Source organism: Leptosomus discolor, chromosome 2 (genome assembly GCF_034619465.1).
Source record: "Leptosomus discolor isolate bLepDis1 chromosome 2, bLepDis1.hap2, whole genome shotgun sequence".
NCBI classification, from domain to species: domain Eukaryota; kingdom Metazoa; phylum Chordata; class Aves; order Leptosomiformes; family Leptosomidae; genus Leptosomus; species Leptosomus discolor.
In genome coordinates, this window is record NC_141392.1 from 52218313 (window position 1) to 52244086 (window position 25774).

At 39.7% G+C, this 25774-nt stretch overlaps 1 protein-coding gene across 2 annotated transcripts; it reads left to right on the forward strand.

The window, feature by feature from the left end:
- LOC104345503 (plasminogen) lies at window positions 1–25040 on the forward strand. 2 transcript variants are annotated; one of them, XM_086461066.1, is made up of 19 exons: window positions 1–49; window positions 3233–3368; window positions 7504–7610; window positions 11193–11307; window positions 12149–12309; window positions 12864–12996; window positions 13133–13251; window positions 14098–14260; window positions 14869–14999; window positions 15764–15929; window positions 16700–16887; window positions 17769–17920; window positions 19392–19485; window positions 20988–21108; window positions 21855–21929; window positions 22293–22433; window positions 22549–22655; window positions 23528–23673; window positions 24879–25040. In XM_086461066.1, exons 1-19 carry the CDS (start codon window positions 1–3, stop codon window positions 25038–25040), a joined length of 2466 nt encoding a protein of 821 aa, XP_086317192.1. The 2 variants fall into 2 exon arrangements, with proteins under 2 accessions (XP_086317192.1, XP_009948270.2); XM_009949968.2 differs by having other exon boundaries at window positions 12149–12288; window positions 12876–12996; window positions 16700–16866; window positions 17772–17920.
- Window positions 25041–25774: the final 734 nt, after the last annotated feature.

A 25774-nucleotide genomic window follows, 5' to 3' on the forward strand; every position in this document is an offset into this window, starting at 1 on the left:
ATGGGGATTAGCGAAGCCGCCTTTCTCTTTCTTTTCTTGCTCAGCTCAGGTAAGAGTCCTTCTCCTTTCACTTGCCTAGGTGAGGTGGGGGCCAAAGGCTTGCACGCTCCATTTGGTGAAGGTAGGTCACCAAATCCCTGTGTCGCTGCTTGCCTGGACGTTGGTGGATTTGGGGCTTGCTGGCCAGCAAGAGCTGCTGTTGAACAAAGCAAGAGCTGTGGTTCCTCCAGCGCTGTGTTCGTTAGAGACACCAGAAGAGCGACAGCCTTGGTGTCTGTGTGGGGAACTAATGGCTCCCTGCAAACTTGCCCCATGGCCCGAAATGGGGGCACACTCAGAAAGCAGCCTATCTAAGGCTTGCTACAAAGACATGGCTGTCTTTGGTTTCAGCAGCCTTTTATCCTAGCGTTGTTTCTTTTCTTTTGTTGCCAAACACTGTGATCCTTATTTTGATTGTTTTAAAATTCATAAATGCATTGTGAAAAACACAATCACAAAGAAAAGGGAAAATTCTTCTACACACTAGCATTTCAGTCTTTTTCATAGCCACAATTTTAACAGGAAATTTTTCATTCTGCCAAAATCTGGTCAGCTTTAGTTTCTGCAGTATCTTTCGTGCTGCAAGACTATTTTTGTGGAAGATAGTACAAACTAATTTGTAACATGCAAGAACTGAGTAAATCTCTTTACATATATACTTTTGGTTTTAGTAGATTGTATCTCTTACAGAAATTTCAAATAAATATTCTCTGTCCTGAAAACTTTAAACTTCAATGAACCGTAGGATTCAGATGGCATATCTTCATTCAGGCCTTCTGTATAACTACACAGCCTGTTGTGATTATGCTTAAAAATATTGTTATGAGTGTGCCAACACATACACAAAACCCCAATAAAATACACAGGCATTTTACATATGAGGTTCTAAAATACAAAAAGAGTATCAGTTAAGGAAATATATGAGTAGATTCTAGCTAGAAATATCAGAGACATGCCGCAGCATAAAAAGTTATAGATATTATTTAATGTTAAGAATGATTATATTAATTCAAATTATAGTTTCTTATCCTTTTTTTTTCAGTACAACAGCTTCATTCAGATCAAATACAATTCTCAAATATGTAAGAATTTTATATGGGGGAGGTAAATACAGGATTTGGACTTCTCACTACAATATTTTGCTTTTATTTGTAAATCCTTTATCAAATTGCAGTTAATATTTGCATTTCTGAATAAGGCAGTGATCCATCTTTCTAACAGTGAAAAAATCCATAGACATAGGAAAAATGGTAGCAAGAAAATTTACTGCATTTTTATTCAGCTTGCATGTATTTCCTTTTTTTTTCTTAAAGTATTATGCCTTGTCATCTAATAACAGAAAAAGGGACAAAAATATATTTGTGACCCAAATCAATTATGATCTTGTCAATATTTTAAAAATCAAATACTGTAATTATAATGACAATATTATTGCAAACTGTCAAAACAGAACAGAATTAAGGTCACACGGAAGCTGTACCATAACAGGAATTCTTTACTTGTGGTTTTTATTCTTGTAGAGAGCACTGCAGCGTCCCTAGGATATTGTTTTAACCTAGTTGAATGTTTTGTCTCAAAACTCATTTCTTCTTAATGTCATTTTTGTCTTGAAGTAACTAGCAGAATCAGTGATTCCTGTGCCTGTCACACGAAATTTTATTGTATCTTTTTTCATTTTATCTCTTTTTATTTAGTCAGCTATCCTTTCCTTTCATGCATACTACTAAACTATCAGCCCTTAGGGCCAAACTCTTCCCTAGTCTACATACAGAAAAAAAAACCTTCAGTAACTTCTCTGGGTTAGCAATGGTATGAAAGGAAGGGTAAGTAAGACTTTTATGCCTATTTTATCAGTTCCATCTTGTAGGTGCAAAACGATCTTAAACAAAACACTCAACTACAGGCTGAGCTAGAACTCAGGTGAAGGGATTTAACTGTACCAGGAGGCACTTGAGCCTGCTTCAAGTCACAGGCTATGGGTCTGAGTGGGACGAGGCTGCTTTCTGTCCCTCCTGCTGGCATCAGGCTAGGGCCGAGAAAAAGAAGGATCAGAAAAAGATGAATAAGGAAGAAATTCCTCTCTTCAGCATGGCTGTCACACATGAAGGGGAAGCCAGGGTCTTTCATTCCGCAGTTGTGTAAAGCCAGGCACAAAAACAGGGCACGGAGCAGGAGTGAGATGTGTTGCAAAGACCATGGGCCAGCTGTCTGTTTGGGGTTGAAACCATGCAGAACGGATAACTCCCAGAGCCAAATGTTTGTCAGTAGAGTCATATGCTCATCTGATAAACTGTAAAAATCACAGGACTCATGCAACTCCATGACCCTGCAGCTGGAAATCATGAAAGTCACACTGCCGTGAACTATAGCAAAGCATTCAGAGACTACACAGCTGTAACAGGAAAAGAAAATACTAAATGGCAAGGTTCTTTACAAGAAGGATTGTCTTTGAACATTTTTGGAGTTCTGCTAAAAGTACTGCTAAACACAGCTGTACTTTTTAGTATCCCATATAATTTGCATGCAGCTGTAGCCCAGAGGTTGTTAGATTAATTTATTTACCAGTTTAATGTCTCGTGTTAATTCACTGCAATGGAGGGCAACATCTGCCACCTTAATTATTAAGTTCTGTACAGAGTTACTACAAAAATGACGAACTGAACATAAGCACAGAGATAACACCAGTGACTGAGGATGGCTAGTTTCTTGCAAGGGCAAGAGCATTTCAAAAGAGGCAGCTGATAAAACTGGAGTTGTTCCGTGTGGATAGATATCAGCAATGGACAATCATTGTTTCACATGCTTCTTGAGTCCTGTTTCTCCACTTTCTTCAAAGTACGGGTGAATAATATTTTCTTTTTGAAACTCCTCACTTTTTTTTGCTCCTTAGGTCAACTTCTCTGTTCCCATCACTTTATACCCTAGGTTTGTGTGACGTGTTATGACTTTCAGAATGATACAAAGAACTGTTCAAGCCACTTCTCTGTTCTGCCTTACATTGGGTTTTCAGTGATGCTACTCATTACCATACTAGGAAGGCAAGATTTACCCATATTTTTGTCACCATTAACCCAATTATTTGAGCAAGTGAATGAGGATGTTATCAACTAGGTGACAAAGAATTCAACGTGAGGTTTTTAAATAAATCATATCAGCATTCACATTTTCCCTCTTTCTCTCTTTTTCCTTTTAGTGCAAGGAAACATACTAGACAGCTATGTGAGAACAGAGGGAGCTTGGCTGCTCAACCCAAAGAAGCAATTTTATAGGGCAAATAGTAAAGAAGAATGTGCGGAGCGATGTGAAACTGAAAATAAATTTACTTGCAGGTAATTTCCACTGGTTTCCATATATATCTTTCATTGCAGATAGTGGAGCAGTCTGCCTTATTTATCAGCAGTCTGAACTTTTGAGGGATTTCTTAGGAGTCCGTGTGTCTGAGGTCTGCTGGAAAAACAAGAGGTGTTTAAAAACAGAATACCTGGGACATAACAGATGAAAACAGCAGAAATAGAGGAGCTAGGAAAATTACATTGGATTTTTATTGGATAAGGGTAAGCACACTGAAAACCAACTTGACATGGTTTTATCAAGATTCTTGCACTCCTTTTACAATAAAGAATCCTAATTAATTGCTTGGAAACTGAAGACAGCAATAATGGCATTGCTTATGTTCATTGCATTGCCTGTTATCTTGCAGATACATCCATTATTCTGAATTTTACTATAATCTTGACTTACATAACTATTTACTTTGAGAAAGAGACGGCTATCTAATCCTTAATGATCCTAAATCCTACTTCCATCCAAATTCTCTCTATGCACTTGCGTTTAACCATGACCAAGGGGCTAGAAAGCATGAAAGATGCTGATCAGTCTGTACCAGAAAAGGTTGACTAGCCTTTTCTCAGGCTCTTGCCTCATGGGAGCCTACCACTTTGAGCCTAAGGCTTCTGAGCCTCCTGCGCCGAAGCCTCAGAGCCCGTTGAGCTTCAGTAGTACAGCAGGCAACTGGAGTAATGACGAGAGATTATTGCAGTGGTAGGCAGTCCTCACTTATGAGGCAAGGAGATTTCTCTTCTAATCCTCGTGAGTTCTTGATCTACCAGTTTTGCAGCACACCTCTTTGAACTCAGCAGGCTGACTGTCTACTGGGCTGTTCCCAGTACTTTGTTCTCCATCAGGCTTTTATTCAAGGCGGGGGTACTCTGTTGCTGACTTTTTAAATGTATTTTATAATATTATAATTTGAATAAAAAGGGAAAATGAGATTTATTTTAAAGAGATGTAACCCTGAAGGATGACAAGGGTTTGCTGACTGAGTGAAGACTAGGGAAAATGTGGGCCTGCTGCTGAATAAGGTAGGCACCCTGGTGACAGAGGATATGAAGAAGGCAGAGGTACTGAATGCCACCTTCTCCTCACTCCTTACTGCTAAGGCTGTCCCTCAGGAATCCCAGACCCTGGAGGTAAGAGGAAGTACAGAGAGAGGATGACTTCCCCTTGGTTGAGAAGGATTGGGTTAGAGATCTCTTAGGCAAACTAGACAAATTCATGGGCCCTGATGCCCCCTGCGAGCGCTGAGGGGGCTGGCAGATGCTGTTGCTAAGCCACTCTCCATCATCTTTGAAAGGTCATGGAGGACAGGAGAGATGCCTGATGACTGCAGGGAAGATGATGTCACTGGAAACTTCAAAAAAGGCAAGAAGGAGGACCTGGGAAACTACAGGCCAGTCAGCTTCAACTCCATCCCTGGAAAGGTGATGGAGCATCTCATTCTTCTCTAAACATGTGGAAGAAAAGGAGGTTATCAGGAGTGGCCAATGTGGATTCACCAACGGGAAATCATGCTTGACCAATCTGATAGCCTTCTGTGATGGCATCACTGGCAGGGTAGGCAAGGGGAGAGCAGTGGATGTTGTCTACCTTGACTTCAGCAAGGCTTTTGTTACAGTCTTCCACTACAACCTCATAGGTAAGGTTAGGAAGTGTGGATAGATGAGTGGACAGTAAGGTGGATTGAGAACTGGTTGAAGGACACAGCTCAGAGGGTTGTGATCACCAGTGCAGAGTCCAGTTGGAGGCCTGTAATTAGTGGTGTTCCCCAGGGGTCAGTACTGGGTCCAGTCTTGTTTTATATATTCATCAATGACCTGGATGAAGGGACAGAGTGCACCCTCAGCAAGTTTGCTGATGACACAAAACCAGGAGGAGCGGCTGACATGCCACAAGGTTGTGCTGTCATTCAGCGAGACCTGGACAGCCTGGAGAGCTGGATGGAGCAGAATCTAATGAGGTTCAACAAAGGCAGGTGTAGGGTCCTGCATCTGGGGTGGAATAACCCCATGCACCAGTACAGGTTGAGGGTCGACCTGCTGGAGAGCAGCTCTGCGGAGAAGGACCTGGGAGTCCTGGTGGACAGAAAGTTGACCATGAGCCAGCAATGTACCTTTGTAGCCAAGAAGGCCAACGGTGTCCTGGGGTGCATCAAGAAGAGTGTGGCCAGCAGGTCGAGGGAGGTTCTCCTCCCCCTCTACTCTGCCCTGGTGAGGCCACATCTGGAGTTCTGTGTCCTGTTCTGGGCTCTCCAGTTCAAGAGGTACAGGCAACTACTGGAGAGACTCCAGCGGAGGGCTACAAAGATGATTAGGGGACTCGAGCATCTCTCTTGGGAGGAAAGGATGAGAGACCTGGGGCTCTTTAGCCTGGAGAAGACTAAGAGGGGACCTTATCAATGTTTATAAATATCTAAACGACGGGTGTCAAGAGGATGGGGCCAGGCTCTTTTCAGTGGTGCCCACCAACAGGACAAGGGGCAAAAAGCACAAACTGGAACACACCAACTTCCACCTGAAACTGAGGAAAAACTTCTTTACATTGAGGGTGACAGCACACTGGAACAGGCTGCCCAGGGAGGTTGTGGAGTCTCCTTCCCTGGAGATATTCAAAACCTGTCCGGACATGGTCCTGTGCAACCTCCTCTAGGTAAACATGCTTTAACAGGTGGGTTGGACCAGATGATCTGCAGACATCCCTTCCAACCCCTAACATTCTGTGATTCTGTGGGTGTGCGAAGTACCATCCTTTCCCTTTGATCCAACTCCTCTCTCTAAAAACCACAAAGACAGGGCAGAGCTTCAGTAGTATTTGGCTCAGGAGGGTAGGGAGGAAGGCAGAAAGGACGGATCTGGATACTCAGATTATATATTTACAATTTGCAGAGGATTATTGTTCTGTTTTGAGCATATTCAGACACAGTGTCGTTCCTTAACCTCTGCCTCAGGTCTGAGCCTACGATCACCTGACACTAGAACAACATCAGGGTTTTTTTGTCCTTGCCTTCCTAATTAATTATGTGAGATCTTTTACAATCAATAAAGAACAGCTGCTCTCTGGCAGGGAAGGATCTGGGGGAAGAAAAGTAAGTATTAGGCAGAGCTTTAAGACTAGGCCAGCACTGCAGTGCCCTCACGTTAGTGCTTCAGACCAGTGAGTTCAGAGCAATACTTCAGACTTGTTATCCTACCTTAGCAGTGTGTTGGACCATGCTGGTCAGCTGCATCCCTACTTACAAGCCTAACAATACTGAGAGCTGGGCTTGGACTGGGGGGAACAGTCCCCAGCATAGTTTTGACCCAGGACAACCAGCACTCTCTAGACGTCTCATGGACATGGTTGCCAGCAGTGGGTCCAGATGTAATCCCTCTCCTTTGGGGAGAGGCTGTGCAAATTTATAAGTGCAGGCACACTGGGACCATGCTAGTTGGTCACAGGGCCACAGAATGGGCTTTGTCAGTATTTGCTTTCATGGTATAGACCTACCCACTCAATGCCATGTTGGTATTGCTCTCTTTTGGCTCAGAAAAGCCAGCTGCAGAAATTACTTAGCCTGTCAGGAGTTTTCCTTAGATACTATTGTAAAGGTTACACCATCTGCTCCAGTTTTGCAGACTTGCTGAAAAGACAAATGGCAGTGTTTTCCAAAGTGCTTACATTGCTTCACATATGACAACTCAGAACAGTTATCACAAGGCAATTTAAGGTTCTGGCTTGTTGTGTTTTACCTGTTCCTTGGTAACTGCTGAATATTGTAGAATGTCTCACTTCCTGAATGACCACTAAGTTTTTTTAAATAAGGTCAAGGTTTCTTGTGCGTATATCCTCTTCAGCATGTTCCCTGGAGCCTCTAGCACATTACAAACCTTCTTTTTTATCCTTTTTCATAATTTATTCATGTAGCTCCCTTTCAACCCAAGTTTGGTATGAAGACTTAGGAGTCAAAGTCATCACTGAAAGTGGGAGCAGCAATACTCAGTGGTTTGTGTAACATCATTCAATCTTAAATATCACTGAAGTGCAGCACTTGCTAAAATTGCAACTGAATACTAGAAAATGTGTTCAGGAAAATAATGCACACATTCAGCTACGGTTTCTTACATTGCTCTCTCCAATTAATTTCAACAGGGCCTTCTTATACACCAGTAAAGACCAGCAGTGTTTAACATTGGCTGAGAACACCAAAACAGCAGTGATATTCAGAAGAACAAATGCAGTTCTTTACGAAAAAAGAAGTATGTATAATTAATTGACATCATGAATTTTTGTATTCCCCTTTCGTACATGTTTTGTTTCTGATCTTTTTGTCATAGATGAGAATTATTTGAATGAAGTATATTTGATCTCCTATTCTTTCTGAAAATAGGAAGTCCGTCTTTAAGAAATGGCAACTATCCAATCTTTTTATCATCTCTTTTAAAAATCTATCAGCTTATGCCAGATGCAGACAAATATTTGGGTTTTAAGAATATTTTTGAATTACATAATCAAACATGGAGCTCTTGCTACATACAGGGAAGAAGGAATGTGTTTTATTTGCAATGAACCACAAGCTTCATTGTATTGTTCTATGACTTTAGTAACACACAAGGTAGAAAAGGTCTCCTTACTGATTATTCAGGTGCAAGATAATGTGGTAAACTTTGAATAGAATTACTACTGTTCTGTGTTAAATGACTTTGTGAATATTGCCTTTCACCATTTGATGATTTGTAACTTTTTGAAAGATATTAATGCATTTGAGAATATTCAGAAATCATAAACTGTAGTATCTATCAAAAAGTTGGTCTCCCTCATCAAAGAAATGTATATGAAAAGGAAAAATGAACCAGGTTCTCAGCTGCTGCAAATCATGGAGTGGTTTCAATAGGCCAGTTTCTAACAAAAAGTCATGAATCACAGTAACTACACTGTAAATACCAATGAGCTCCAGAAAACTGCATCATTACTGCTCTGTTAACCTAAAAAGACTTGTAGGATAAGACAATGCTATGTGTATAGCACCTGCAAGAAGATTGCAGCTGAGCTTCCGAATGAGATTTTGTTCATACTTTATGGATCATCAGCCTGATGTTTTCAGAAGCCTAGAGCCAGCTGCCTTTTTTTGTATATATAGCTGATAGGTAATTTAATGGTTTGAACAGAAGACATTTTTATTATATCCAGAAGCATGTGGGAACTTCCCCAAATCATGATTAAGTAATGCTAAAGAAATATTCCACAGTTCCTATTGCAGAAGGAAACCTGAATGAATCAATGACAAGTAAAAAAGTTTAAAGACTGAACAAATAACTTACATGTAAATAATCCTTACTGATTTTGCTTCAGGACTGTGATCAGGAGCTAGGCTGTGATTCTGGTTTATTTTTGAGACATCCCTTAGATTTGTGGAGGTTAGAACCTGGATGAGAGCCCTGCAATATTCAGTGAGGATTTGTTACTTCATCTTTTTAAGCTTTTTGAGGTCATAGGCATTGATTTTAGTTTCTTGAAAAACAGAACCCCATCACTAAAAGTGTGGAAAAACTGCAGGTTTACATAATCAAAATGTCTAAAAATTGCTCATCTACTTACAGAAAACAAAAGTTGGACCTAGGTGTGAAAAACGCAGCCTATTGTGTATGTGGCAGATGGTTTCTCTGTTGCTCATCTCTTCATTTTAAGAGAGTCTCAAATAATTATGTATACATTCTAATGATAACATATATAGTTACAGAACAGAATGGAAAATGTAGCCTTTACCTAGGCAGATTGTACCACTGTCTCCACCAGGTGTTGCTGTGCTGATACTTCAAGGAAATTCCTTTCACATGCCCAAGTGCTTTTGTAATATTATTGCTGAAACCACATTATTTTTTTCAGTTGAAGCAATTATTTAATAAGACCGAATTGCTCTTTACCATTGCACTCAAATGAAAGGATGACAATTGGTATAAAATTTATAGTTTAAATTTTTTTTTTCCTATGGTATGTGCCACAAAAGAGAAAGTTAACCTTCTCTGCCTTACAGAAAAAGTAGTAAGCATTAAAGCTAGCATTTGGGAATCATTATCCACACACCTGTTCGTAAATAATTAACCCAAGGGACATGGGCTGAGTTTGGGGATCAAAGTCAGTTATTTGCCATCAGAGAGAAAAAAATCCTAAAGGTTATATAAACGGTCAAAAGTTTACGCAAACAAAAAGTCAGCACTTGAATGATTCAATGTTCAGTTATTGAGGTTTTTAATGTTAAGTTATTGCAAAATTGTTTGAGGTATCTAAATGGCTTCCAGCTAAACTTTCTAGAGTAAACTTGCCCATATATATACATTGAAATAAAGACATGCCTAAAGGTACATCTATAAATCCAGATCTAAACTATCTTTCAGCTCACAGAAAAGCTGGACCTTATTTCAGATTCAAATATTAGTTCTTTTCACTTTTGATAAGATAGATCTGTGTTAAAATGGCATTGTTTCTCCAGATTTATGTTAAACTTCTGCTTGTATGTCAGCTTCGGTGTAACTTTGACGCTGAGAAAAGCTCATACAAAACTGGGTCTCCACAAATATCTGATTTGGATGCTACTTGAAGACATTGAGACAAGCCAGGTCACAACCTATAAGACAGATTGCTCTATTGCAGATAGAAAGGAGGAGCTGGCTGATGAAACATGTCCTGTGCACAGAGAAATGTTAAATGAGTTTCCTGCTTAATTTCCCAAGCCAGACGACATGTTGCCTGACAGTGACTGTCCCTAAACTGCAGATGTAGAAGCTCTGAGGGAACACGCCGAGATCTGAGTTCCTTCATCTGGGCCTTGGCAGACCTGCCCCTTGCAACCCTGCTCTCCCATCTCAGTCACCGGCTCTTTGCTGGGAAAGGTGATTGGTCAGTCCTCCCAGGAAAATCTTAAAGGATGCAATGGGGTTATTGTTGATCCCTCCTTCTGGAAAAAAAAAAATTACAACATTAAGCTATCAGTTCCCATTTAATTTAATGATTAATAATTTAAAACAACTTAATGTTTTTAAGGCTACCAATACAAACTGCAGGCTTATTCAGCATTAAAATTCCCATTGGCTCATATAAAGACAGGATTTCATTGCTAATTCTTCCCTTCCTTCTTTTTCTTTTTTTTTCATGAAGGTACTATTAAGTTCCAAAATCTAAGTACAAAAGCATATATAATATGCACCTTCAACTAACTATCCATTTTATCTTGTACAGCAGAGTGTCATTGTTTTAGAATATCATGAATTAATTAAATATCATTCATCACATGGTGAACTTTAATGAAACAACGTCACCTGCATTCATATGAACTTTAAAAAGTTGCTCATTTAAACTGGTAAAATGCTATTTGTGGTTATGCGTTTGTGATTCTATTCTGTTATCTTCTTCAGCTGAAATCAGGTGGCTCTCTTTCAAGATTCAATTTTAGTTACTGTGCATAACCATAATAACATCATAGGGGGGAATGAAAAGAGAATGTGTTTCTATTTTTTTTGTAGTACATATTTAAATGTTAAAAGCATAGTTTATTATTTAAATCTACCATAGCATGATCTCAAAAGAACCGGGTTGTGTTGCACTTATTTGTCTGGAATTCTGGTTTGGAAATTTTTGGCTTTCACATAGATTTTTCAATGGTAATTAATTCAACTTGGATATCAGATAACTAGTAGATTTTTACAAGGTGAGCTGTCTATTTTTGGCAGCATAAGAAAGTTAAAATATGACCAAATGTATATAAACTTATTAGCATGAAAATGAATTTTGTACATAGTAAAATCATGTCATGATACTGATTAATTAAGAACATATCATTTCAGTTTATCTTCTAGAATGCAAGCAGGGAAATGGAGTGGATTACAGAGGAACAGAAGCCAAAACTCAGAAAGGTGTACCATGCCAGAAGTGGGGTGATAAATCCCCCCATAAACCAAAGTAAGGCCTTTCTGTATATGTTTATATGTTTTTCTGAAATTTTGCTGAGCCATTTATGTGTGCTAAGTATTATTATATGCAATTTGTTTGTTGTTCAAAGTCGTCTTGTATTTTTCTACGTTTACCTAGAATAAGCTAATTCTCTAATCTGAGTTGTAACTCAGAGACCTGCAATTGGGGCTGCGTGATCAATAGGGACATTGTCAGTCTCGGCAGCTGCGCTTAAATTTTGTGGTCCTTACATGAGCACTAGGCAGGGAAGCACCTGGTTCTGCTGAAACAAGAATTTTCCATTAACCTCACCAGGGCAAGAACTTCTCTTGACTAAAAGTGTAATATGTGTCAGATGAGATAGAGGTACATCATTTTATCAGTGAATCCACAGACAATTAACAGAGCAGTATTTCTTGTATTTAATGCAAAACACCCAACTGGGTTTATTTAGTAACCCGCTATTGAGAAGGCATAACATTCAGGTTACAGAGAACTCACATTTCAGCGAATATATTCTCATTGTGTCTCCCAGGATGCATGTCCCAGAGGAGACTTTTCTCTACATGCTACATGGTACCTCAGCTGAGCAAAAAATTACTGGAAACTGAATAGCTGGAGTAAATGCAAGTATTAATAACACGACTGGCCTTAGATGCACCATATTTCCTGAAGTCTATAGCTATGGCAATTCTAACTCTTCAGCAATGGCACACAGTAGCAATTAGGAGACTTCTAATGAACAATATCTACAAAATGGTCCTCAGATAAAGCCTTCATTTTTAGCGTCTTCAGCTGAACAATTGGGACACTTTCCTTGTTCTCTAATCCCATTTAAATTCTGTTCCAGTTACACAGCTGAAAAATATCCTAATGCGGGACTGGAGGAAAACTACTGCAGAAATCCTGATAACGATGGAAAGGGACCTTGGTGTTACACAACAGATCCTGCTACCAGATTTGATTACTGTAACATCCCAGAGTGTGAAGGTCAGGATACATATACTAATTTCTTTCTCTTTTGCAAGATGTCATCGAGAATGTTAAGTTATTCAGATACTTTTATTTTTGAGTATTTGTCCCAAACTTGAGTTTAGTTCAACCTGAATCTTTCCAAAGACATTTTCAGTACCAACAAGGAAGATATCAAAAGACCCTCAAAACAGCTATACTAAGTCTTTTTTCCCCTAGATAAAAAAATAATATGTGAGTGTATTCACATATCGTAAACCTAGAATTGAACCAAATGACAGTTGTTAGTGCAGGAGTTAATAAAACATGACAGCAGCAAGGCACAGATTTTCAATTATAGATTAGTAGTTTTAATTTAGCTCTTTTAAAAACTGTAGTCTATGATGTCGGGGGCTTTTTAAATGGAACACTATAAATGTTATCAACTAGTTGAATTCATCTTACCAAGAAAAATAAGCTTTTACTTTGCCAAAAAAAAGACTGTCCTTCAGCCTTGTGCTCTGATCAGGCTCTTGAGTTTCATGTCAGATCAGTATGAGTGTTTATGGACCAATTCCTCAGGGACTTTCTGTCTCTCTTGTCCTCGTTCCGCCTTGCTCCTACAGTGGAGTGCATGCACTGCAGTGGAGAAAATTACCATGGAGTAGTTGCGACAACGGTGTCTGGGCTTGAGTGCCAGCGCTGGGACTCCCAACAACCTCACTCTCACGGATACCTCCCAGAAAAGTGAGTCAGACACTGTGATGGGTTGTTTGTCATCAATGGTTGCCTGAAGACCACTCTGCCCCAGAGAGGATAAGTGTTACAGCCATACAAGACATTTTTTGAAAATCATTTTTCGAAAATCCTTTTTCCTGTTCAGTTTTCCAGAGAAGGATCTGAAGATGAATTATTGCCGTAATCCTGATGGTGAACCTCGGCCCTGGTGTTTTACTACCAGCCTGACTAAGCGCTGGGAATATTGTGACATTCCTCGTTGCAGTGAGTCTGAATTCTAGACTTCCAGACACAAAAATGTTTAGACAGCTTTCATTCAGGGTGGTGCAAGGAGCTAGAACAAATAGAAGAGGCCCCAAAGATAAAGGAAAGAATAAAACACTGCTGACTTTTATCCCAGAGAAAAAAATAAATAGTCTTGAAAGGAACCTTTCATAGCTCTTTGGAGGTTCTGATGGTTCAGTGCTTCTTATGTATCTTCTGATTTTCCTCTTTTGATGTCAAACAGTTTCACTCTTCCTGAAAAGCTTTTGGCTCTTCTTTTACTCTTTCAGTTCAAATCTCCATCTTTTCAATTTCCTTTTCCCCCAAAGGCCCCTCCTTGTCCTTATACTTTTCCTTGAGGTTTCTCAACAAACCTCATCCTTGCTGTCTCTAACTCTCACCAGTTAGAGTACATCTCTTTTATATTTGCACCTATACCTGTAACAACTACTGATAAGCCTGCCACTTTCATCCCAATTCTCTTCGCAGTATTACCGCTTCATCACTTTCCAGCTTTGTTCTGCTGGGGCTGCCAATGCTTGGTTGTGTTGTATCCTGGCTGCTTTAAAGGGGCAGATGCAAATGCCCTTCTGGAAGTCTGAATGCTTGTGAAGATGTTAAAATGGAAGAAAGAAAAGTTAAGATATTTTTAGATCTTTTCTCTACCTTTTGGACTTTCCAAACACCTTGGTCTTTAAATCTTACCTGCAAAGAAAGCTAAAAAGTCCACTTAATCATAAAACTCAAAGTGGTGGATTTTTGTTGGTTTGTTGGGTTTTGGTTTTGGTTTTGTTTTTACTATGGCTAGAAGGCACTGCTTAATTTCAGTTCTTTTGCCTGTAATAGCAACACCACCACCAGTTCCTCCACCAGGGCGCCAGTGTCTATCAGGAAGAGGAGAAGACTACCGAGGCACGATATCTGTTACTGAATCAGGAAATACCTGTCAGCACTGGAGTTCTCAATCTCCTCACAGACATGCTCGCACTCCTGAAAACTATCCCTGCAAGTAAGTAAAACCTCTACATTATTCAGTGTCTATGAGAAGTACCAAGCACCAGGAACAGAATGACTTAATTTTTCTTCAACTGTATTGGAAAGATCTTTGGTTACACCAGCATTCATCACCTGCTGGATTCTACCTTTTCAATTTTTTTGCACATTTCTTTTCAGTCACTTCTTCGTTCTTGGATACTAGTGTCTTCTCTTTTGCCTTTCATGCTCTGCTTGATTGATTTTTTCTGTCTTCAGTTCATCCTTTTACTGTATTCTTCCTCAGGTGAAGCAATGTGGAGTAAGAAAGTTGCAATTATGATATTTGCTTAAGGCTAGGTTCTTTCACCCTATGTTTCTGCTGTGCTGCTCTCGGCCTCAAAGCACTCCATGAAATACAATCTCTTAGTTCGTCCATCAGTCTAGCAGGTGTCTGGTTTAGCACACCCAAAACACCAGTGCAGTGCAATTATTCATCTAGTAAATGGCATCCATAAATGACAAAAGCAGTTACCCACCAGTAAATACAACAGTAAACTAAGCAGCAAGGTACATTTTCCTATTGTTCATAACCTTTACTATGTTTCCATGAGAGGCTTTTCTTAGCCAAGTTTTCTGTTTCAGGAGCCTGGAGGAAAACTACTGTAGAAATCCGGATGGTGAGAAGATGCCATGGTGTTACACCACCAACAGAACTGCTCGGTGGGAATATTGCACCATTCCCTCCTGTGATGGGATGGAGCCAGAGTCCCCTGGTAAGAACAACAGGAGACATATGGAAGTGAAGGGTCATCATGGTTTATTTTGAAAAATCTCATGTGATTCTGCTCAGTTGTATTAATGCTGTCACTCTCAGTATTGCTATATATCAGTTGAACTCCTGAGTCTGGTGTGGAACCCAAGCTGCTATGTTCAGTCTGGTGGATAAGTGCAGAATGTTTTAAATCGGCTACTGACCCAGCTCAGGAAAGATTGCAGTAACAGAGGTCTTTTCCTTTTGCCAAGTGGTGGTTCCCTTCACCTTTAAATTTTTAGATGCTCCATGGAAAAGTTATTTAGCTTTACATGGGAGCTCCCCAAAAAACTGAACACAAAGCAAAACCTAAGATAATTTAAGAGCACTGAACCAAGGCTCCATAAAAAGCCTTCAGAAGGAAATTCTCCTTACACAAGGCAGGCTTGTTCCATACATGCATCTGTGGCAAAGCCACAGACATTCCCCTGCCCTGGAGAAATTTTGATCCATATGTGAATTATTTGGTTTGTTAGCTGGCATAAATCCCCATGCATGACAGTAAAGTTGATGTACAAGTGCTTTTAGCCTAGTGTAACATGAAATTTTTACCAACATTTTTGGAAATCTTCCTTTTGATCTACAGGCTGAGGATTCTGTTACAGAGAGCATGCTGTGGTGGTCAGTGAAATACTCTGGCATGTTGTTTTCTGTTGGCTTTCTATGCTTATGTATAAATACCAAAGTATTAAGATGCAAGGGACTGGTTTCTGTTATTCACTACAGCTGTTGATGTGCCTGAGCAGGCTCAAATTACTGAGGAGTGCTACCAAGACAATGGTGTGTCTTACCGTGGCACAGCTTCTTTCACTCTCACGGGAAAGAAATGTCAAGCCTGGAACTCAATGTCACCGCACCGACACAATAAAACAGCAGACACGTTCCCAAATGCGTATGTGTATTTCCCATTTCTGTGTTTCATTGGGCAATGATCATTCGTGGTTTGTATCTTCTTTACACAACAATGATTTTAAAGCTGGGAAGGGAGTGCACTTAATAAAAATAATCCTTTCCTTTTCTTTTTTTTTTTTTAATGACAAACATTTTCTATTAGCCTCATCTGAAACAAACCACAGTTGTCACTATTATGCTCTAAACTAATTAACTGTGTGTTTCTACATTGCTTCTAAAGGAATTAAGAGTTCTCATAAATATTCCCTTTTACTGAAATGCATTGTTTCTATATATGAACTTATTAATGAATTTAAGTCTTTGCTTCCTAGTCTGCAGTTCAATAGAGCTTTGAGGAATCATAGAATTATAGAATAGTTTGAGTTGGAAGGGGTGGGTTATTTTCTTATTCCTCATATTTACTATTTATTTATTCCAAAATACAAAAAAACTATTTCTTCTTAAACACTGTTAATGTATTTCAAGAAGTAAAAAGAATTATATCTTTACTATATTTGTGTGCATTTACTTATCTGGATTTATAAACAGTATTCTACTATAAGCATTAATCAGTGAATAAGTATTTGGCATATTTAAATATTCTGTATATGTTTCTTGATTTCTTTATGCTGGAGAAATGATTTCTGTCTCAGACTGTACATGATAAATTACATATGCTAACTCTATAGCAAACCTGCTTTCTAAAATGTTCTTTCAAGTTCTCCTCAGAGCAGTGGCATGGATGGGAATACAATATGCTTACATTTGTAGGGACCTGAGGCAGAATTATTGCAGAAACCCAGATGCCGATAGCCGTCCATGGTGTTACACCACCGACCCCAGTGTGAGATGGGAGTATTGCAACCTCAAGAAGTGTGATGACCATGTACAAATGACTTTACCAAAACCTCCTCAGACAACACTGGAACCAAATCCTGGTGAGAATACTTTCCACTTTCTCCAGAAATGCTCATAACCATCAAGATGGTTTTTATGGAAATGTCATCAAGAATTTAATGACGATGAAATACAGGGCACTTTAGATAACTACAGAATTTAATATGACACTGTATCCACTCTCTTCATTTTCTGAATGTTCTTGTAGAATTTTATAGCAGGGTTTCTGTATTTGATTTTAGATTAATGTCAAATCTTTTATCTACTACATCTGGCAATATTGGAAACACAAGGAAACAGACGGCTAGTAGTCTCCACACTACTGTGGGATGGTTACTAGCAATGACAGCAAATATAGAGGTGATGGACTTTTGCTGTTAACTGTTCTGAAAAGAGTCTTTCCCTCTGCCATGCATTCACACTTTCAGGGCTCCATTTCCCACCAGAGGACAGACAATTTTTTTTCAGTTCAGATGCAACTTTCTTATGCAGTAGATGGTTAGAGTGCTGCAGCTTTCATTTTTTTGCTGTGGTATGTTCTTCTAGTTAGAAGGCTAATAATGTTGACTGAACATGTACTACTGATTTTAACCTACTGTAAAATGTGGCATTGGACAGATATTAGTGTCTGTAAGGAAAAGACTTTATGAGTGCATTGTCTCTGTGGTCCTGGCTTCTGCAGTCAAGAGGGGTCAGCTGAATCTAAGCTTCTGATTTATGAATTTCATGATCATGAAGAAAACATTTAAAATGCAAGGAAATTACAGTATGATTTTTAGCCATCGTTGACACTACATTGTCCTTCTTTCCTTGTGTAAATATTATGTAGGATGTGTAAGTCCTAGTAGTATTTCCTCATATTTATTTCTGCTTCACCACCATCAAGTATGGACATTGCCCAACAGCTCACAGGTACCAATCATTTCCTTTTCCTCTTTCTTCACAGATTGCATCAATGGTAATGGTAAAGATTATCGTGGCACAGTAGCAAGAACTGCAAGGGGCAGGACTTGTCAAGAGTGGAGTTCTCAGAGACCTCATAGCCACGACTATTTCACTCCCATGACTCATCCAGAAGCAGGCCTGGATAAAAATGTAAGGAGCTGTTCATTTAATACTTGCTGCCATTGAGCTTCTCCCATCTTCTTCATGGTCCCTCAGCAAGCATTTCATGCCAAAACTTTGCAAAAATTTATTTTCCCTTGGCTCAATCCAAGAACCTGATTGTGCTAATTCTTGACATGAGCAGTCTGTACTTCTGTGGGCCACACAGATGCCCAGAAGCTCTTTTCAATGCTTCTGCAGCACAGCCAAGGGTCTTCAGATGAGCACTTGTTTCCCCTCCACTACTGAGGACTAACTGGTGTTAGTCTCTGCCTCCTCTGCCAGAAAGAGCACCTGGAGTCATAGGTTTCAGTAGTAACAGTGATGAGTCAGATGGTGAGGGATTCAATGTCCAGTGCAAGTTTCTTGAGATATATAGCTGACGGATTGCAGCCCCCATCCTCTACTAATTCTCCCTTCAGCCCTCCAGCTTCTGCCGCAGCCCATTGCACAAGGATATACATGCATCTGACCCATCCTGTAATTCATTCTCCATCTCTAATCTTCATGTCCCTAGTCCTAGCACATGTACTCATCACTAGTTCTCTAGACATATGACATCCTTTATACAATACTTGCCTGGTTTCTGACAAGCTCTATTTGTGATATTGAGCTTGTTTGATGTTGCCAGCTTGAACTACTTTTTCTCCAAGTACATGATTTTAGAGCTTGCTTTAGTCAGTCCTCTGATGGCATCACGTACTCTGTATTGAATTCCAGCTTAAACTGGGGTAACTCCCTCTGAAAAGCTGCCTGCCATAACTTTTTGGTTCTTGCATTTGGTAGGGACTCTTGGGGGAGGGAAGCAAATATTTCCTCCTTTTTCTGAGGTCGTGGAATATATTTCAGAGTAGGGAAGGGGACTAGAAGAATATCCAGTAGCATGCATTTTGTGAGGTGTCTGTGCTGAGTAGAGATCAGTCAGTATGGCCAGTAAGACCTAGAGAGTGATTCAGCTAACCAGGCTCCCCACGTCAGGGTGAACATTGCACCCCTGCCCTGGGACTCATAAGCATCACCAAGTTGTGCAAGAGCAGCTTACACAATACCCACTCATCCCAGAGTCACGCAACCAAAGTGGGTGTGAAAAGACCTCAGAACTGACTCTTATTACTCCTACTAACCGCAGTGGAAGTAGGGGCAGAGAGTTTAGTGCTTTAGAAAACCCATCCTAGGTCAAGTTCTTCTGCTTTTTGAGAGCTCAGAGGTCCAAGCTTGCACTAGTGAAGCTTACTGGCAGTAAGACAGTTAAAGAGGTTTCATTATTACTTTTTTCTAAACTCACAGAGCAAACAAAAAAATGAAACAAATTTTGATTGGAAATCAAATTGGAAATCACTTATCAGTAAGGAAACAAAAAAAAATGTTTCCCAAATTTAATTTTATTTTATTTTGAAACATGCATCATTAGGCTTTTTTTCCCCCCCTGGTTAGCAGCTGGTGTCTTTATTCTTTATTACAGTATTGCAGGAATCCTGATGGAGATGTGAATGGACCTTGGTGCTACACAACAGACCAAAGAAAAGCCTGGGAGTACTGTGACATTCCCAAGTGCCGTAATTATTCCTTTAAAGACTAGTGTCTCCCTTTCCTGTAACCTTTTATGACAACTGGAGGACATTCAACGATTAATCTGAAAGACTGATCTAAGACAGTGCAATAGCTTTAGACTGGAAGTTAAGGCTGTGGGGAAGTGATGCTCAAAATCTGTGTTTGAAGTCTTAAGAATGGTGTTTATTCTTTGGAAGCTCCAAACCCAGCACAATATGTACCTGGAACCCACTGAAGCTCACAGAGGGTTTGCCATGTGTTTCAAAACAGGACTGTTCCTGCAGGAATTTCCCGTGCTTCTGCTTGGTCACCTGCCATAACTCTGTGTGTGGCCAGGCTGAACAAGGGGTGCTCTTACCTCAGCAAAATTTTTGCTAATGTGCCTCTGGTTCTGTCCTGGATGTAAAACAGATTTTCCCTCCTCTGATATTGTACCATTTCAGATGTCTGAAAAGTGCATCTGGCCCTAAATACTTAATCAAATGCCCCTGTCTTTGTTACTGGTAATCAAGCCATTCAGTACTCTGGATGAGGCGGTGCAACAAAGTGTACTATGATAAAGTTTTACAACATTTTGGTTTCGAGTCCTTTCATGTCCATTGACAACAAAAGCTATGCCGGGAAAAGAGGTAGTTCCCACTCGAAAGAAGGTGACTTTCTTGCTGCTCTAGCCTCTCAGCTGTAAGCAGCAGAAAACATGCTCTGATCAAAACCCCAAAATGGAACAAACAACAAAAAGAAAGATATTCTATAACAAGCATGTACTGTAACTGTAAAAATACTGCTACATTGAAAGTGTTGGGCTGGGACTCTTCAGGGAAAAAATGGCATTTGCACATGGTTATTGTCTTCATTTTGGAGATCCATCAGTTGTTCAGCTAAAGAACAGAGAAAATACGGCTTTTGCCTTTAATTTCATTAGCTAGTTCCTTTTGCTGACAATAAATTCTAAATTCGGTGTTGACAAGAGTCAGTTTCCCATGGCTAAACAAGAACTGCCCTTTTTAATAACTCAGAGACATCTTAAGTACCAAAATATCCTGAGATAAGAGTAGACAAAAACGTGTTCCATAGGGACAGTGATTGAATTTCATATGCTGTACCACCAAGATTATTTTGAAAACAGCTGCCAGTGCAGCTTTCTCATTGCTGGCATCTGTAAGAATACATTTAAAGATGTTGGGAGAATTTATTTTTTCTTTCTCTCTGCTTCCTTCTCCTCGCCTTTCTGGTTTTTTCCAGCTGACTGTAGATCTATTCATGTGTAATTTGGTCACCACTGAGAAGCGTAGGTGGAAAAAATGTGCCAGGCATATTTAAGTGTTCCAAATGAAGGTAACCTAACAAAATACAGATGGTACATGGTATACAATTGCCTGCAGAGAATCAAAAGCTGAAATGACAAATGTAACAGACAGGTTCACCTTCTAGTTTTCCGAGTGCATAGTGAATGCATAGCAAATATGCTGAAGTTCCTTACAGTGATTTTTTTTTTCTTATTCTGTAGCTCCTGCTCAGTATGAGTGTGGAAAATCCAAGTTCAGACCAAAGTTGTGTGCTCAAAGGATTGTTGCTGGGTGTATTTCACATCCACATTCCTGGCCCTGGCAAATCAGTCTCCGGACAAGGTATGGCCATTCCCTGTTACATTAGACCTTACATGCAAATAAACTTTGCCTCTCATAAGTTGTTATAGTATGTGGTTTCAGCATTCTAAATTTTAATTTAATTTCAAAATAGCTCAAGGCTATACATTAGATGTGCTAGTCTTAAAGAAGGTCATTTAGACAACCAAGAATGCTCTGTGTTGTGATAAGTACCTATAGAATTAATACAATCACTAATTTCAAAAACATTTCCACTAAAAGGCAGAATGACTTTAAATCTGTCACTATATCCTATGGCAGAATCAGTATCCTATGGGTAGAAGCAACAGTTTGATGTATGGCTAGTACAGACCTTGATCAGTCCTTCCGTGTAAACATCTGATCCTAATGGCAAAGATATTAGCAAAACTAGGAATCAAGGCCAGTTGCAGACCTTTCTGACTGTGATTAGAGCTAGATAAAAGCCAGAATCTCTAAAACAGTACACATCACTGCACATAAGGTTTTCCAGTAGTAGAAATACTCATTAAGAACAAAGATCTAGGTGTTTTCATACAAGGCCATATAAAAATGTCCACACAGCACTACTACAGTTTTAAGAAATATTGTTAAAGGAAAGCAAAATATTGATTCTTAATGAAAATGTGGAATAATGTCTTTAGTTTGTAAAGGCATACGTGTTAGAAAGACTACCTGACAAACTGCAGTAGAATTAACTTCCTCACCTTAAACCCATGTCCTTTTCATGCCTTTCTGCTCTATTACAGTTTTGGCTTGCATTTCTGTGGGGGAACTCTGATAGACCCTCAGTGGGTTCTTACTGCTTCTCACTGCTTAGAAAAGTAAGTATCTTTTTAGCCTCTGCCAGCATTTTCTTACACTAGATGAAAAACCAGAGGAGAAACAAAAAGGACCCAACAACCAACCTGAGCTGTCCCTTGACTCAGCTTGCAGAGAGCTGAGAACACAGCCAAACCTATTCATCATTCATTAGACGAGTTTTGACTGAAGAAACAAAGAGTGACAGTGATAATTTTTGCCAATTTGGTTTTATGTGCCATAGTAAGCGATTAAGAAATTAAGTTTATGCCAAAGCTGGCTTTATTTTTCTGGCTTTGATAGAACAAGGTGCCAAATAACATCATCAGCAGTCTACATCCAGGGTGTGTGTTCGTCAGCTCACTACGTGTAATCATTTCCAACAGGTCCTCACGGCCGTCTGCATATAAAGTATACCTTGGATTACACAGAGAAAGAGCATTAGAGGCATCAGTGCAAAAACGAGATGTTGAGAAATTGTTCAAGGAGCCACATAGGGCAGACATTGCTCTGCTAAAACTGAGCAGGTACCCTTTCACCTGAAGCATTTCTTCATTCTGATGGAACAAGTTGACCAAATAGTGGTTGCTGGTGTCACGGAAATGATTGTTCCTGTATGAGTCTCTTGTTCGTTTCTTTCAGCCCAGCAACCATCAATGATCGTGTAATCCCAGTTTGTTTGCCAAAAGAAAATGCTGTGTTAGGAGGAAGAGAGGAGTGCTATGTGACAGGCTGGGGGGATACAAAAGGTGAGACAGTGTTAACCCATCTGAAAACTCTGGTATATATATACTTGCATCCAAAGTATGTTCTATTTGTGCCAAAACCACCCCCCACAAACTTGCATGTATACCTATTTCATCAAAATTCATCAGGTACTGCTGTTCTTTCCACTGTCTCCCTCTGATTTAGATTCTCCTAAATGACTCGGAGCCATGTAAAATGAAACCCCCTAAACCAATACTAAGAGAGGAGAATCAGACCTATGGAGCTGCTAACTCTTATGTTTCAGTCCTCTCTGTGTTTCTCCAAAGTGGGCTTTTAAGCAGTAGAAGGAAGGTTTTTCTAGATTTAGGCTATTTATTAGTCACATGATGGTGAGTTTGCTCATTCTCTGGAATGATTTTTTTTCTCCCAACCAGCTTTGTTCAGAAGATCTCACACAAACATAACTCATTTTCAAAACCTTCCACTCTCTTTTGGTTGAGAAGGGCATCAGTACCTTTTCTGCCTCCTTGCTTCTGCCCATCATGCCATTTTCAACTGTTTACTTCCCACCTCCTTTCTTCCATAGAGAAGAATACTCAGATACAGAGGAAAAAAAATGAGTTAGGAATGACTCTCACATATATCAGTGGGTACTGGATCCATATGGATATACTGTGGGAACAAGAAGGTCAATCAGTGCAGCATGGATTTTGATGAGGGGTAGAGGGTGATAAGTACCATGATACTGATAATGCTTACTAATTTTAGTATTGCTTCATATTATGCATGGAAATTATATACATAGTGCATAAACACTATGCTTATTTTACTGCTTGTCCATATCTTGATATTTGTTTTGTGAAGATGTCCGCTTACCTGTGTCATTTACGCTGTTTTGTTTATATTTGCAAAGGAACTGGTGGGGAAGGCTACTTAAAGGAAACTGGTTTCCCTGTAATCGAGAACAAAATATGCAACCGCCCTGAATTTTTGAATGGTAGAGTCAAAAAACATGAGCTCTGTGCTGGGAACATTCACGGTGGCACAGATAGCTGCCAGGTAAGGAAGTCAGTGAGTGTGAGAGTCAGTTACAAGCACAGTCAAATCAAATTTTGCTTTCTGGGCTTTAGAGGCTCAGAATTAGCCTTGGGACATTGCCACACCATGTAGCATATGAACTAAAAAATGCCCATGGATTCTGCTCTTCCCTTGCTCCTTTGTCTGCTGCTAGGAAGTGGGGCAGGTAATTTTTCAGATACACCTGAACTACACAGCACATGCTAATACACAGCTGCCCAAGCCAGGTGTATGGAAGCCAACTTAGAATGACTAATGTTCTCATTTTTTTTCCCCATCCACTTTGCTTGCCTCAGTTAGAACAGCTCCAGTGTCCAAGCTAGCTCAGTTAACAACCTGAGATAGCTCAGTTAGCAGTCAAGGAACAATGCAGTGGAGTCTACCATGTGGGTATACCAAGGACCAAAGGAACGACAATTTCCAAATGTCAGTGCCAGTGCCTGTGAAAATCACACTGGGTGAGGCAAAAAGCATACTGGACTTGCCTTTTGCTGAAAAGGAAGAATATGGCTGGCTATAGCTCATCTCACAAGTGTGTTATGAAGGCTTTCTCCAGAAGTCTGAGTTTTGAAATTGAGTTCTACAGTTTCCTTAAATACATGAAAGGGCTCAGAAAACTTAGCAAACTGAATCAAGATGAAAATTTCCCTCCCTGAAAAGCTAGAGATAACTCTGTAAAGAAGTGTGAAAACAGCAGACTGCCTGCCCCAGCCAGCAGGCCAACGCCATTGCTAACACAGCACACATACCCTATGCACAAGCAGTATGATGGGCAAGCAGGCCATTGAGGGGTGTGCACTTATGTCTTAAGATACATGGCTTGAACGCATGCATTCACTTGGTCTTGGATCATATAGTAGCAACAGAAAGCTGTAAAGACCTCAGAGAAGAGACTGAGGGAGGAAGCACAGTTTAAGTTACTAATCTTAGTAACTTAAACTTAGTAACTAATCTAAGTATTACTTCAAAAATAAATGTAATACTTCGATGATAGGAAGACATGACTTTACAACAGTGTTCAACAACATGCATAGGGAAGTCTTCTCTGGTGGACCTCCAGTGTTTTCTGATAACTTGTGTGCTCCTCACACATGAGAGGTACTTCTGTTTGTGTGCCTCCTGTGAGAAATCCACTCTTGCACATGGGGCTGTCCATGAAGAAATCATCCTGTTCTTTCTCTGTTTAGGGTGACAGTGGAGGACCTCTAGTCTGTCTGGACCAAGACAAATTTGTCCAACATGGAGTCACCTCTTGGGGTCTTGGCTGTGCCCAACCCATGAAACCTGGTGTTTATGTTCGAGTTTCCAATTATATTCCTTGGATTAAGAGTATAATGGAAAACAACTGATCCTGGGTATGTACTGCCCTATCCTGGAAAGCAGTATGCACATTAGCAATACAAGATTCCAAGTGCAATATTAAAGCTACAATCGTTCATAATAAAGTAAAAAAAAAAAAAAAAAAAATATCCTTTTTAAATTGCTCTAAATTAACAGTTATTGCCAAGAAACCCAACTGATGGTGTGTTACCCTCTCTATGGTTTGCTGTGTTTGACAATAGACTTATCCATCTCTGAAATATATGTCAAAAATCCCAACCTCAACTGTAACTGGACATCTGCATTTCAATCTTATATTAGGCTCTACAATAACTTTTTCTCCCAAGGTTGACTTTCCCAAGAAGTTGTGCCGCCAGCAGATGAAGAAAGGAGAATACTTCTCATGTTCTATGAGTTGTCTGAGTCTCATACCAATTTAATGGTACAAACCAAAGAAGAACCTCACTGTACGTGTCTTTTATGCATGTGAAGTTTTGTTAGATGTGTATGACAGCATTAAACACATGGGATGAAAAAAAAAAAAAAAGAAGCAAACACATTTGATTTGTATTTTCGTATTTTTTATTGACATGGAAATCTGTATGTCAGCAAAAGTACAAATATTGCATCAGAGATACAAACAGTGAATAAAAAATAACCTCACCCTAAAGTTAGTCCATAGAGAAGACAGAGAAATAACTGTCAAGCATTACAGCAAGTAATGACAATGTGTTTGACGTATTGTAAAATTCTGTTGTCCATA

What these genes read in the sequence shown, in the direction of transcription:
- LOC104345503 (XM_086461066.1), top strand. Translation starts at nt 1, where the DNA reads ATGGGGATTAGCGAAGCCGCCTTTCTCTTTCTTTTCTTGCTCAGCTCA. An exon ending in AAATCCCCCCATAAACCAAA is followed by an intron (nt 11,308 to 12,148) that starts GTAAGGCCTTTC and finishes ATTCTGTTCCAG; the next exon opens with TTACACAGCTGAAAAATATC. An exon ending in AAGCAGGCCTGGATAAAAAT is followed by an intron (nt 17,921 to 19,391) that starts GTAAGGAGCTGT and finishes TCTTTATTACAG; the next exon opens with TATTGCAGGAATCCTGATGG.